The 14776-nt window shown below is 40.1% G+C and overlaps 1 protein-coding gene across 7 annotated transcripts in view; it reads left to right on the forward strand.

Annotated features, from left to right (window-relative positions):
• The window catches only part of MICAL3 (microtubule associated monooxygenase, calponin and LIM domain containing 3), a 174848-nt gene that overhangs the window by 88113 nt on the left and 71959 nt on the right, over positions 1 to 14776 (forward strand). Inside the window, exons 18-22 of one of the 7 annotated variants that reach the window (XM_030960437.1) lie at positions 4789 to 4884; positions 6971 to 7027; positions 8871 to 8975; positions 11432 to 11539; positions 14106 to 14213. The exons of the other annotated variants lie outside the window; for them this stretch is intronic. Of the exons in view, the coding sequence (XP_030816297.1) occupies positions 4789 to 4884; positions 6971 to 7027; positions 8871 to 8975; positions 11432 to 11539; positions 14106 to 14213 (474 nt within the window). The remainder of the gene's footprint in view (positions 1 to 4788; positions 4885 to 6970; positions 7028 to 8870; positions 8976 to 11431; positions 11540 to 14105; positions 14214 to 14776) is intronic. 7 annotated transcript variants of the gene reach the window in all.

Below are 14776 nucleotides of genomic sequence, written 5' to 3' on the forward strand. Positions count from 1 at the left end.
TCTTTCAGCCATGGGCTTTCCAAAACTAAGGCTTCTGTAATTTTTTCAAGCATTTTATGATACTTAACCTCACTGGCTTCATCTGCTTCCACTGTTTCCCTGTGCAAATGGCCTCCTCATGTTTCTGAGAGAGCTCAGAGGTATTTTGCTGACAGCCATAATTTGGAGAAACATCTACTTCTCTCTGGCTGTAGTTTAATCAGAGCATACTTTGGAGTCAAGAGGAAGAAGATGACACTGCTTTGGAAATTCACTGTTCCTGATGAATATGGATTCATGGTGATCTTTGGGTCTGAGGCATTCAGCACAATTAATGCTGCATGTCATGACTGGTGCCCTGATCTAGAAGATTTCTCTTCAAGGAAGAAGACCTAAGTCCAGCGAAATTATTGTCAGGATGCTTTGGTTTCCTGACTCAGTGTTTGTTCTTCTACCTTTTGTCTCATCAAAATCTTCTTTATAGGCTAATGAACATTTTGAGATGGATTCACATAATTCATTATTAAGGCAAATTTTATTTCTCAAGAATACTTATTAAGGCAGAAAAAAAAAAACCCTGAAGCAAAAAAGCTGTACTGTATTAAGTGAGTTGATGAGCACTGCTTATATTACCTCCTAGAAAAAGAAAAACTGGATTGCACTGGCTGTCTTTCTGTTTTAGCGCTTGGAAAATGCCACATTCCTGCACTCTTGAGATTTCTATTTAAATTTGTTCCTGAAGGTTTATGAAGGCTTTATAATTAAGCCTTTATAGTGAAACACAAAAGTTCTTATTGTCATTCTTTTGTCATTGATAATAAAAAAGGACAAAGTTTTATTTCCTGTTTTTATTGAAGATTTTTCTCCTCACCGGGGAGCATGTTTTTGGGTTTCTTTGTTCTTGTTTGTACCTGCACTACACGACTCAAAAGAAATTTTAAAAAAGGAAGAAAAAAATCCTTCTGCTGTTCCTTGATGTTGATAGCATGTCTGTATAGGAAGAAGTGTAGGGCATATCTCTGAAAAATCTTTCTGCAGCAATTTTACTTTCAGAGGATTTAAATTTTTTTTTTCAACACTGGCAGTGATTGCCCTGTGTGGATGATTGCCCTCTCAATGTTGCACATGGAGATGATCTTTCCTTGATTTAGTTCTACTGCATCAACACAAGATGATTGATTCCTGGGTCCAGATGTCTTGCAGGATTTGCAGTGCTTTTGTAATGAAGAAATATAAAACTGGGTCTCAAGGATGCCAAATCTGCAGGGTACAGAAGGATCAAAACCCCACTGACAGGGTCCCTGTTCCAAAGGTTCCTCACTGTGTGCCTGGGGAAGGGAAGAATATGGGTTACCTTTATTCAAAAGCCATGGAGGTGCACAGAGCCATTTATTCTTGACTGAACAGAGAGCAGCTGAGAGCGCTGAGCCAAGCAGCCAGCTTTGCCAAGCCTGCACAGAAATCCACCCCTGCAGGAAGTTGTTGCTGGAGCAGTACCTCAGCTGGCTGCTGAGATTTCCGGTTCTGGTTGCAGGCAGAACCTGAGAGTTGTGAGACTTCACCTTTTGATGGTGCTGGACTGGTCTTCTGTGGTGACATTGGTCACTCTGGGTTTGTAGCTCATCCCTGAGTGACAGACTGCCAACAGAGAAGTGCTGCTGAATGCCAGGACCTGTCACTGAATCACCAGGTTGGAAGAGACCTTCAAGATCATTGTGTCAGCCTGCACCCTAACACCTCAATTAACCCTGGCACCCAGTGCCACATCCAGGCTTTGTTAAACACATCCAGGGATGGTGACTCCACCCATCCAGTCTTTCTTTAAAGGCATCCACCACCTCCCTGGGCAGGCCATTCCACAACTTTATCACTGCTCATGCTCAAAGGATTACTATTGCTTCTGCCAATTTCTTTAGGGATGATATATGTTTGCTAGAAAGAGCTGTTCATGAAGCTTTTGGAAAGGTTTCTCTTTTGGCACAGGAGTTGAAGTTCAGGAGCAGAAACTTCTGCTACTGACTGGAGATATCACATAGCAATTATCTTCTAGGGGAGAGTGCTTTGAAGAGGAGCAAAGCAGCTCCTAAGGGGACACAGGGGAGATATTGGGTGTTACTGAAAGAAACCACAGGTGGTGGCCTAATGTTCTTACTAGCTGGCAAAATGAAGTTGAGATCCTCTCTTTGGGAGAAGGGCAGTTATATGATTGACAGGTTTGGTTCTTCCTGTCTTTTGGAAACTGCATGGAAGTGGAAAGTATATTGCAAAAGCATAAGAGTGGTTGCAAGCAAGAGAATTGCAAAGGAAGTGGTCTGGGTTGGACCCACAGTTCTGAAGAGAAATTGGCATCTGCCTTGGGGTATTGCCTGCTGGTGTCTGTCAGATGGAGAGCCTTAGCTGTACTTGCTTACCAGTTTCAATCTAGAATCTTGCTTTACCCTTGAATTAAGATATTAGGTGAGCAGTTTCCTTGAGCTTGTAAGGCAGGATACCTCTGTGTGTTGTATAGGTGAAGTAGAGGTATCTTGCTAAGAGAGAATTCCTAGATAGAATGAAATCCTGGAGGAATCTGTTCTGAAGCAGTTTTTACTTTCTCCACATGATTTTTAATGCTGTCTCTCTGGAAAGGCAATACCTTCCAAAGAGCAAAGGGGTTAAAAACCTCACCAATCTGCTCCTCACAGCATTCTGCGTGGCCTTCATACCTTGTGAATTGGTTTATAAAGTTGAATTTATTGAGTTACACTTTGAGTATGTTGGCTTTTGTTGTCAAAATTGGTTTTGTGTTCTTATGAGCATCACAGCAGCATCTAATGATGCACAAAGATATTGAGAAGTGAATGTGCACAGTGGAAATGTAATTTTTTATATGATGGTAATATCACCTAAAAAGGCTGGATTGTGTTTCATGGTCTGGTGGTTAGTCTCCTCAAATGAATGCCTGCTTGTACAAGAACATCTTCCATCATGTGCTCTATGCTTTCTGAGCCATTTTGGCTGCTTTTGGGAAAGAGCATCTCATCCAGGATTATGAAGCCATTGAAAGACATATGGTCTATCCAGAAAAGGATCTAACTGGACATGGTGTGAGAGACAAGCCTTTTAAACTGAATTTTGCCCTGGATTTCCAGACCTTCATCTTGTAGCCTTCAGCAGTCTTCTGTTGTTCTGTAGGTCTCTTGTCAGCAACAGCTTTTGCTTGTCATACATGAGCTTAAATCATGCTTGATGTGTACAAGGATACTTGTAAGATGGAGATCCCATGTCTTTTGATGCACATCTTTTCTGCCTCTGGACACCTGCTGCTTATTCTTTTGAGACCATTCCCTAAAGTGTCACAAAGGGCAGAAGTGCAAACTTTGCAGTGATTTGGTTGGAACTGTGTTTTTTGAAGATAAGCGATGGCTGAGATGACCACAGGCAGCAAGAGCTGAAACCTCAACAGGAGAGAACTTAAAACACCAATGACTTCTGCAAATACTGCTTTTTTACCTTTAATTTTTTATTTAAATATGTTGATTATTTTCTGCTTTCCTATAGTCATCCTTTTCTTTGTGTGCTCAGAAATACATTCTGCTGGAGGGCTGATGGAACACCCACCTCATCTTCATGCATTCATCCAATATTATATTCTGAGATTTGCCTTGGAAAAATAAGCAAGTTTGTGAAAATCTTGACATTTGAAATGCAAACTTGGCCATGGACAGATGAAAATCCATGAGCAGCTCTGTGGTTGAGAACATTGCCATGCTTTCAGTTAGAAATTAGTGACTTAATAGCTATGCCTTTTGAAAACAACATATAAATGTTCCTCATCCACTGCTGTGCAAAGTCATATGCTTCAGTTTAAGCTGCTTTTAGCATCTGTTTGAGATAGAGGAGTGTATTATTTATCTAACTGTTTTGTTGAAAAGGAAGAGAGCACCCAAACAGATGTTAGTGCCAGCTCATCTGCAAGGGCAGTAATAAACATCTGTAATATCTCTACACCACATGCAGTATTTTAGAGACTTATCTAACACTGGCTTTGGGTACACAGCATTTTGTTTTTTCCCAGTGCAACCATTTCCAGATATGCTCTGGTGAGAACTCAACAGGAAAAGAAAAATCAGGCTGAAGGCTCATTAATAAACAAGAAATGGTGGAGAAAATATCTACATAACAAGGAAGTACAGCATTAGAAGGGCATGTTTTCTGGTGTGTTAAACTGAGGACATGTATGTGCATTGTGTAATATGCAGACTATTAAGTACAGCTCCATTTTATCTATAAACCAGCTGGATTTCTGTTCTAACAGAATGTCCTACATTTTAGCTTGCTTGAGATGGTGTAACGTCTGTAAGTTAGAGAGGAAGGATCTGAAGATAGAGCAGAACACTGAGACTTGAATTGTATTAGTAATGAGCTGCAAGCAAGAGTAATTAGGTCAACAGGATGGATATTTTTAAGCATTTAAGGCTCAGCAATAAGCAATTTTTCATGAAGCAAAGAGAGCAGTCCAGTTGTGCTATGGAGAGTTCCAAGTTTTGCCTTTAATTGATTGTAAGACCTTGACTCAAAAGCTGTTGGTTTAATTGCTGATTGATACAAATCTGTGTTCACTGACTGTCAAACGTGATTGTGCGGCTCTGGGTAAAAACTTGGGTCTCAGCTTCAGATACACTGTGGCTTTAGCTAATTTGAGAGAGGTGTGAGCTTAGGATCATGGTCTCAGTTCATGCATTCTGGCCTGTCTCACCAAACCACTGGTAATGTTACCTATTTTCTACCATTATTATGATTTTTTTTTTTTTTCTGTTTTAAAAAAAGATGAGGCATAAGGAACGTTCTCGGACCTGCCCCAAAAAAGTGATCATGCTCTCTTCTTCCACTCCATCCTCCTCTCCATCGTATCCCAGGCAGCAGGTGATTCCCTCTGCATGCTCTGTCCCTTTCTCTTCATTGCTGCTTGTACAAGTGACTAGCTCAGTTACCAAATAGCTTATTTACAAATACACTTCCAGATTTCTTTCTTTCAGGTGCTGATGGGGGTTTCTCAGCCTCTTAGGTTAGGAAGATAGGGCAGCATTAACTCACTGCAAGCATGAAGAGTCTCCACTGCAGACTGAGATTTTGCTGTAGGCAGATTTTTTTTGTCACAGTACCCTTTCTCAGTTTTGAGATGCAGCAAAGTAGAAATCAAAAGTTTGGAGTAATGCAGGGAAAAAAAATTGAATTTTGTTCCATCTCCACTGTCTGTTTAAATAGGTATGACTGAAAATTTGCTCTTGTATCCATTAAACTTTTATAGGATTGCTTATCTAAAGTGGCTTTTGAATGTTGTAGTGGCCTTCACATGTCCACTGTGGTCCTTCTGTTTCTCCCACACCAGGCTCTTGTCTCAGTCTGGCTTTGAACCTGGAGCAGTGAGAGCTGTTCTGAGCACACTGTATGAATGTGCATTCAGATGTTTGTGCACATGTGTTTGTTGTCCCAGTTACATATTTCCTGAAATCCTTGGAATATTTCTGTCGTCTTGTATATTGTCATTGTGCTTGAGTTGTATCCTTTAAAATTATTTGTTTAATTGTCCTACTTTCAAATCTACTTCTTGATCAGTCCTGTGCTAGAGGTCCTGAAAAGGCAGTTGCAGTCCCCTAGAGCTGTCATGGCATCACATAAGGATTGTACAAATTAATTTCCCCAGAGGTGAAGCTGAGCTGTCTTTGCTGAGCTCTTCAGCCTATAAACTGTAAAGGAGAATTACCTTTTAGCAAAGTAGACAAGTTTTATTGTTTGGCAGAAAGTTTGACTTGCCTTGTTGCTGATTTCTCAGATTTTAATTACATATTGCAGTTTATTTGGTCTAATTATTGTCAGCCTCCAGGACACACATTCTTGGCTGCCTCTGTGGTGTCTGCATCTGCAAGATACATCAGCTCTGCCTACTGATCCCATTTGAAACTGTCCTAACAAAAAAGGGGGTTTCTGCCATGCTGTGAACAGCAGCCTTTTCAAGAAGGATACAGGAGAGAACATCTGGGTAGAATGAGTGAGGAAAGCCCTTTTCATGAGCAAAACCTGCATTTAAACTGCAGTGTAATATTATCAGCTGATGCGATAGCTAGCTGCCTGCCTTGTGTCAAAATCCTTTGAAAATTTTGTTGGATACATTTTATGAAAGAGGAAAAGTTTTCCCCAACCTTACAGATGGAGAAACAAAGGCAGTTAAATGCTGAGTTTTACCTTCTAATCTATAGTGTGGGATTCATTTTCCAGGTAGAGAAGTTTGTTTTCACTCACAGGATCTTGTAGCTCTATATTTTCCTTCTGTCACCTCTCCAAGTGTTTGTTTGTCCTGTGTCTTTTTGGTTGCCTAGTTCAGTCATGAAAGCCAGCTACTGCCAAGTGTGTTTTGACCATTTTCTATGTTGTGTTTTATGGAAGTCTTCCTTCTTTTAACTCAGGAATTTTTATCCTCTGATAAAAATTCTACAGAACTGATGTTAGATTCAGAGTAATCTCCTTTTGGAGGCATTCTTTCTTCTTAGGAATCATTTAGGAATTATTTTTTTCCCTAAAATTGTCTTGGCCCAGGCCTCATAGCAAGTCAGATGGATCTGTATCCATGTTACACTGATGCCTTTAAAAACCTTTAATTCTGCTCTTCTACTGCATTTATTCTGCCACTTCTTTTAAACTCTCCTTCTCCTTCCTCTGAACTAACATCACAGTATTAATTATACTGAGTGCCTTACCATCTTTGATTGCACTAATTTGGTTACATTGTGGTATTATGTTGTTGTTTATAGACCTGATATAAATATATACTTTAAAAAAAATTCTCTACAGGAGCCAACTTGTTATTGCCAGGTTTAAATTATTCTTAATAAACTTTTGCTCTTGTTGTGGCTTCTTTTCTACCTGCATCATAAGAAAAATCAGAGAAAGTGTGTTCTGATTAGGAAGTTGGTCTGTGATTGTTTTTAAGCTCATCATTTGTTGCCTGCAGAGATTCAGGGAACCTGGTGCTGGCTATCCCGGGGATCTGAGGCCCAGACAGGAAAGGGTAAAAAAGCATGAACAAATGGCATGGGTGCTGATGACACAAAGCTGTGGTGGATGTGTGCAATCCAGAGGTCGGATACAGGGGGTGGTGAAGCACACTTATCCTAATGCTGCTGTTAACACGCTGCAGCTGCTGAGAGTCAGCCAGGAGCAATCCCTCCTGTGTGACACCCACATGAATGCATAACAAGCCTTCATCAGCAGTTTGCTATATGCTTTTATTTTGCCCTAGGTCGAGCACTTGAGCTCTTCTCATTCTTCTTTGTCTCTTACACCTCTGTAGGGAAGTATGCTGTGGCTGTAGTAGAACAAGAGTAATGTGTTGTGCTAATTGATGCGAACGTGGTTGCATTGTGTTCACCGCTTGCTTTCTGGATGGTTAAACAACTGGCATTCCATCTTGCCTCCTACAGGCCAAAGTAAAAGGAAAAATGATGAGGCATTATTTAGTATAGAGACTTTGAAGCTTTCTTAACAATGAAATATTCAACAGTGTGTCTGAATGGCTCAGTATTATACAGAAGCATGGGAAAATAAAAGATAGGCACTCAAAAGGACCGGTTGATTTGAATTCATATTGACAAATTAATTGACATTCCAGTACAGGCTTTGAATGAATTAAGTCATAAATGGGAGCCAGCAATAAAACTGTTGCAACTTCCAGAATGTCTTCTAACAAAAGCCTCTTGTGGGCTGAATGTTTTCTGACAGGCAGTAGAAAATGAATACACGTGTCTGCAATGACACAGAAGCCCACAGCTTCATAACAGACCCCAGTTTTAGTGAAAATGATCTAGTAGGAAGGAGTAGGTGGAACAGAAAGCAGCTTGAAAGTAGAGAGTATTATTAATGCATCTGAATGGGAAGAGTGTTTCCTGTAAACTGGGTGTGAACCCAATTTTCTGTTCTGCATTGGAGGACAGTTAGTAATACAGAGCTGCACCCTGGCATTCTTGACAGATCAACCCCAGATTTCTTGATGCACATGTTTGTAGTTCCTGTCCATTTACTTTTGTATTCCACAAACAAATTAGCTGAAGGCTGTGTGGTACTGCAGTGATAGTCCTGACTTATATAGCAGGCCACCTGCCAGGTCTTTTTCCATGTCACCAAGTGCACCACACAACACTTTAGGAGCATTGATATGATATACCAGAATAGCAGAGGTGTCAAATGTTGTGCCTAGGGTGTATTGACATGGTAGTGCAATAAGAACAAGTAGGACAGTGAAATTGCATAAGTAAAACTGGCAGCTTCTGTGAGTGTTTGATATTGCAGTTCTTTGCTTTATTTAGACAGGCTCATTAAACATGCTCTCTTTGGCATGTGGAGTATTTTCTTTGCATATACCACCATCTTTAAGAAATTAATTAATTCTTTATGAGAACCGAAATACATTCCCTCAAATTGTGTTTCTGTACACAAAATCTGAGAAACAAATAGGTGCAGGTTGAGATATGTAAAGGAAATCCTTGAGAATGCAGAACTATGGGGAAATAAACTGACAAATAAGGCCATTGGTGCATGACAAAACCACATTTTAAAATTATTTTTTGATGGTAATGCCAGAGAGGCAGGCTATGTGCTTGTTTGATTTTGGCTGCAGCAGTCCTAGGAAGAGTTATGAATAACAATTAATGCAACCATTTTTCTTTTGTCCCTGAGGGTCAAAATGTAGCACTTCATTAGAAAAGTACACACTGGGGGGGAAAAACCCCCAGTTTTCACATGAGAGCTTCTGTTACTGTTGTGCATGTGAATGTCATACCTTTTGGCTGGCATTTTGGTGTCCCTTCGTTTTTGTGCTGGTTTGTTTACGTCCTGCCTCCTTCCTCGTCTCGCAGAGATCTCCTCGTTTATTTTCTCATGACCATGTGCCCATGAGTGTTGAGCAAAGGGCATGTCAGCTGGCTGCCCTCCTGGAGTCCAGACGTGCACTGAGGCATCAGGTGACTACAGCCCTGCCTATCTGGTGTCCTGGAGCACTGGGGGATTCTGGGTACAGGTGAAATCTTGGGGCAGAAAAAGGAAAAAAAATCACCAAAATATGATGACCACTGCTCTACAGTTATGTGGTTAAAACAGCCATCAAGACTATTTTTGTCTTTATTTGTAGTGTCTTTATTTGACTTGCCTTTTCTTAGCTGTCTCCTTGTTTGGTGAGTGACCCTTTCTGTTCCTCAAAACAGGATATAAACAATGAAGTAAAAAGCAGCCAGTAAACTTCAGAATAAATGCTGAAAACCAGCTGGGCTCTGGATCAAGTCATCTGACAGTGGTCATTTAGCAGTCAGTCCCTCGCGAATTTTACTTGCTTCTGGAAGCAAGAATATTCACATTTTCCAAGCTTAATCCCTGGCTCTGTAGTACTACTCGTGTGTCCATCCTTCCTGTGCAGTTGTTTCCAATGGTAGACCTGGCAGTTTGTGCAGATTGTCTTTGATTGCAGTGTACACTTTTGTTTTGTTTCATTTTTGTGCCTAATTTTCTCCCCAGTCTGTTGTCTTTGGGCTATGGGAGCATGCCAGTTTGAACTGTGGTTTCTTTGGTTGCTCTCTGTTTTCAGTTATCTTCAGCAGTGCTTGGCAAACTGCAGAGTGCTTTTTTGGAAAGCACCATCTACAGAAGTGATTTTTTTCATAACTTAACTGTTTTGAGTTAACCATCCCAAATCAAGCTGTCTTCTTGAGCTGGAGCATAAACAGTCCCAGAACTTTTGCTGGTGGGCATAACTTTTGCAAGCCCTACTAAAAAGAATTTTGTGTCATCTAGGTCACTTCATATTGTTGGGGTTTTTTGGGATACCATCTTTTTCTGATGGTAAAATCTCCAAGAAGGAACAGCAAACCTCTGGCTAGATTTGAAATTTTAGCTATGAAGGCCTGAATAAGAAGACTGCATTAAACAAAGTGGTACCTCTTTGTTAATGGGTTCCATGACTTAATATCTCAAGCAAGGCCCACAGTGGTCGTGTGCATTTCCTTATTCAGTTAAAATGATAATCTAGAAATAAAGATCTAGACCAAAATACTTTGCTCCTAACTTTTGTAGTGCTCTCTGGCAATTTTTAAGCTCCTTTTCAGCATGGAGATGCAACGATAGAAATTATTTTGGAAATTGTCTAATTTCTGTATCATGCAGAATTGAAAGGGAGGAGACACTGAGAACACAAAGTAGAGGAAAGCATGAAGTGGGTAGGGCAGAGAGGAAAAAGGAAACAGATGTTGGAACACTGCAAGCAATGATGGATTATGATGTGGGATTTAAGAGAAGAAAATAAGAAAAATACTGAGAGGGAAGGCTTAGCAAAGTAAGGACTTTTTCAGAGAAGAAACTTGATTAAATGTTGATTTACAGAAAATTTTTGTAAGAACAATTATATTTCCATAAATTGGGGAAATTGTGGAAGCCAAGCTCTTTTGCATTTTGCTCAGTAAATTTAATCTTGAGGTTAGCCTCTTCCAAGTGGCTAGAAGTAGCTATTTTCATGGGTCATGCAGTTACATGACATTTAGTTTTCCTTTTTATAACTAAAACCATAATTTATTTTTCAAAGAAAGCCAGTTATTTGTAATGTGTATATTTTTTTTCTTTCCAGACTATAATTTTTAGGAATGCACAGTTTCTGCCAGTGCTGTTTGTCTGATACTTCCAACTTTTTTCCTACTTATATGAAGTATTTATTGGAGAATGGACATAATCATTTGTAGAAATAATGACAAGAACATATTAGAAGACCAAATTTTGGGTTCTTCTCTGAGGAACCGGTTTCAGAAGGATGCAGATTCTCAGTCTGTGATTTATTCTTTGCCATTTGATAATCAAGATCAGCAGATTATTTTATATTGATACATTCTTTATTCTGTTCAGTGTTTCTAATTTGTTTACAGTAAATTTTAGGTTGGAAATTTGCTGTTAATTACTGGAAATACATACAAGCTAACTTCTTTCTCTTCTGTCCCCCAGGAGTGCAGACTTTTGGTTTATATAGTTAAAATGAAGAAGAGGTCTCACATGGCCTGAAAGATGATCTTAGTGCCTTGGGCCAGTAATAGAGAACAATGGGAGATAGAGAAGGAGCAGAGGAAATTGATTTGGGGTCCTTGCCAGTGGCTTAGTTGGTTGAATTACAGGAGGTTGGACATCTGTGGAAGTAGGTAACTGCTTCCAAATGGTCCTAAATAATGTAAAACCTAATAAAGAGCAAATTTGGAATAGCTACTCTGCCTCACTAGGGAGAAAATAAAGATACCCTGGGTATTTTTCTCAAAGTTTTCCTGTAAGAGTCCTTAAAAATTGTTCTTGATAGTAGCCAGAAAAGCCTGGGTGGGATTTTTTTATTGTTTTCTTTTCTCTCTTAGAAGAGCACATGTATGATTATGTTGATGTTTATTTTATGTTTTAGCCCGAGACGGAGCCGTCTCGCCGATTCTTTGTTGACCAATGGGAGCTCTCCCTTAGCCTCCGCTCTTCCAACCGCCCTTCCTCACCCTCCTCCGACTCCCTGCGCCAGGTAGCCCTCACCTGAGCACTCCAGGTGCACTCAGCTGCCTTTGCTTGCCAAGGACACTCACAGGACACAGCCAGGCTGGCACTGCTCCACCTGCAGAGCCTCTGTGCTTATCTGTGCACAAAGGAGATGCCAGAGGCCGCCTGTGCCCAGCACAACTCGGGTGTTGCCAGCCCTAAAGCAGTTTGAAACTAAATGGTGTCTGTGGGAAGTTTGTGGTGCATCTCTCACTCAAACCAGGGGTTTTGAGCGCTGATAGTCCTTCTGGCTTTGCAGTGAAGCTTTCTGGTTTTGCTTGCTGCTTTTGTTGAAGTTTTGGGCTAAACAACAGAATGTGTTTGTGCATATGTGGTTAATGGACAGTGTGAAATAAAAAGTGCTTTGGCTTTTTGAAAGATCACTGAGAATTTGAACTAGTTACAGTTGTCCTGCATAAACAGCAGGAATTTGATTTGACCTAAGCTGGAGCAGGTTCTTTGCCTCCTTTTGAAAATGTTGCAGAATGTTGTAAGTCTGGAAGACCATGGAAAGAAACATAAAATGCTTCACTCAATGCCCATAATTAGGCCAGATGTGATATGTAGGCAAAAAGCAAAACAAATCAGAAACACACAACCCCAAATTAAAAATTCAGCAAGTAAATTTCTCACACCAAATAGTCCAAGGTACTGTCAGTTAACATACTAACATATTCATTTTTTTAGCATGGAACTTCTTATGTGCTGGTAGAATTTTGAAGATCCTGAAGGATCTGCAGTTGAAGTTTTGAAATCAAAACTTGATCAGGGGAAACCTGGTTCAGCTAGAAGGAAGTTTTTTCCCCTGGAAAATGCTTGATCTCTCTTCTAAGAAAACTCAAAAAGCCTCAAAAGCTCTGATCATTCAGAGGAAACGGAAAACTCTTGGCCAAATTATTATGATTGCCAATTAAAAATCAATGCTGAATAAAATTTTAGAGGTGAGCACCATTTTAAATGTAATGTTTGACAAGATGTGTCATTGAAAAGCAACTCTACACATATGTATGTGGAACTTGGAAACACATGGAACCTGGGAGACTCAAAGACAAATCATTTGTTATTTCTTGCATGTAGAAATATTGCAAGTGTTCTATCTCTTGGAATGGAATCAATAGACAGGTATAAATTCTTTCTGGGTAGAAATAAATCCTCCCCTCATTACTGCAGTGACAGAGAGCTTAAGGAATTAGGATTGTAGTGACAGCAGCAGTAATCTCTGGCTGAGCACTTCATTTTCATAATCTTTTTCCCCAAAGAAGTACCCATTCTGTGCTGAATTTCGGTTTCTCTGATGCTTCCTGCTGTTCTCATGTTTGAACTTGTGGAGGTTTTAAACATTCCTAAAAGGCTAATAACCACACAGATTAAATTAGTTATTAGTTGAGGGAAATAACTACTGTGCTTCAAGCAAGTTTTGCTATAAGTAAAGGGGGCTTTAAGATACAACTTTCTTTTGTTATCCTTGGCATTTCCCACTTGCTAGAAGCTGAGTGGCTCTCTGATCCTGTATTAGCTGAGAATCCAGCTAGAAACATTCATAATGCTGCTTAGTGTGGAAAAGGGAAGTTGCTTGGCGTGGTCTTTGCTGCTCCGAGTCAAATCCGTGCCGTTTGCAGTGGGATTGAGCTAACATGGATGTAACCACCTCATTTTCTTAACCATGTAATTATTGCCAGTGGTTGTGTTTCCTGTGAAAAACACTTTCTCCACTCCTGCAGTGATTGAATTTGGCTTGCAGACACTCATTTGGCACCGTCTAAGGTAACAGCCAACTTGCCTAGACTGCTGAAAATACTGGAGGGTTTTTAGATATCCAGGGTTATGGAGTCAGTCTGTGCCCATGATGGAGAAAAGCCAAGTCATAAAACCATGTTCAGGGTTGAACAAATATATGTTCCAGATGTATGCAGGTATGGCTTTAATGCACTGGATGAAGGCTCTTCCATGTTTTTTTCCATCTAAACCTCTGTGTATTTTTAGCACTGGAAGAATTAATACTTTTGACTCACTGTGAGTTCTTTAGTTAAGGACTTCTCCCTGCTCTGTGAATGCTCTGTAAATTAATTCTGTCCAGGTGCAAAGTACACAAATATACTGTTGTAAATCAGCATGTTGCATTAGACTTGGTAACATGCCTTCTAAAAGATCTTTGTTTCTGATGTCGATTTTACCTGGAACCTAAAATCTAACCTATATTTAGCCTCATCTTTTAGAAGTGTCTATACTCAAGTTTCCAGGGACAAAATACCCCACAGATGAAAACAGGATCTGCTCCGTTCATCATCATAGTATTTCTGGAATACTTTAAAAATGCAAAATGCAAGCCTTCCTGTCCATTCCTACAGGTGATCCTGGATTGTACTGGTGATTTCTGATGACACTGGCTTTGCTATTACTACTTGTCACTTTATTTGTCCACTGTCTTGGCATGATTTGACCTCTCTGCACCTTTTCACCACCTAACATCTCATCGTTCTAGTTATTTTTTTTAATTTGATTCTTTTTTTCTTTCCTCACATCACTCTTGTTTTATTCAACCCATCTGGTAGAAGTACATAAAGATGTACACAGGCGGAGTGAGCTCATTGGCTGAGCAGATAGCCAATCAGCTTCAAAGGAAAGAGCAACCCAAAACCCTTCTAGACAAGAAGGAACTGGTAAGACAATGTGCCAGAGATGAAGTGTGTTTGTGCTTAGATGTTGTGTAGATCTCAAGTTTTGTGAGTGTCCACCAGTTTTGTGAGTTGTTACACCACTGATGGAATTTGTCATAGCTTTGTGAGAGATTTTTGTTTCCCTTTCTCCATCCACCCTCACTCCTGTCCTCGTTTCCTTTGCCAAACATTTTAACCTAATGGCAGGGTCCAAAGACTGGGCATAATGACTTGAGAAAACTGTTCATAACACTTCTGCACTGCTGCTTTCTGGAGGTGACACTGGTTTTGGTAATGTAGGTATAAGAATTGCTGCTTGAGGGTGTTCTTATGGTTTTGCCTTTCTTCATATGCCTCCTTAAGTCACTGATTTCAGGGTCATCATTAATAGTACTGGTGTCCACTCATCTACCCAGAACTTGTTTTACTCCTGATATATGTAGGCATGGCATCCTAGGAGCCTTTTTCCTGGACAACAAGGTTAGTTTTTGGTGTCCTGGTTAAAACAAACGTGAGTTGTGTCCAAGAACTGCAGCAGCATCCAAGTGCTCCTGTATCCACATAAA

This window comes from Camarhynchus parvulus, chromosome 1A (genome assembly GCF_901933205.1).
Source record: "Camarhynchus parvulus chromosome 1A, STF_HiC, whole genome shotgun sequence".
NCBI classification, from domain to species: domain Eukaryota; kingdom Metazoa; phylum Chordata; class Aves; order Passeriformes; family Thraupidae; genus Camarhynchus; species Camarhynchus parvulus.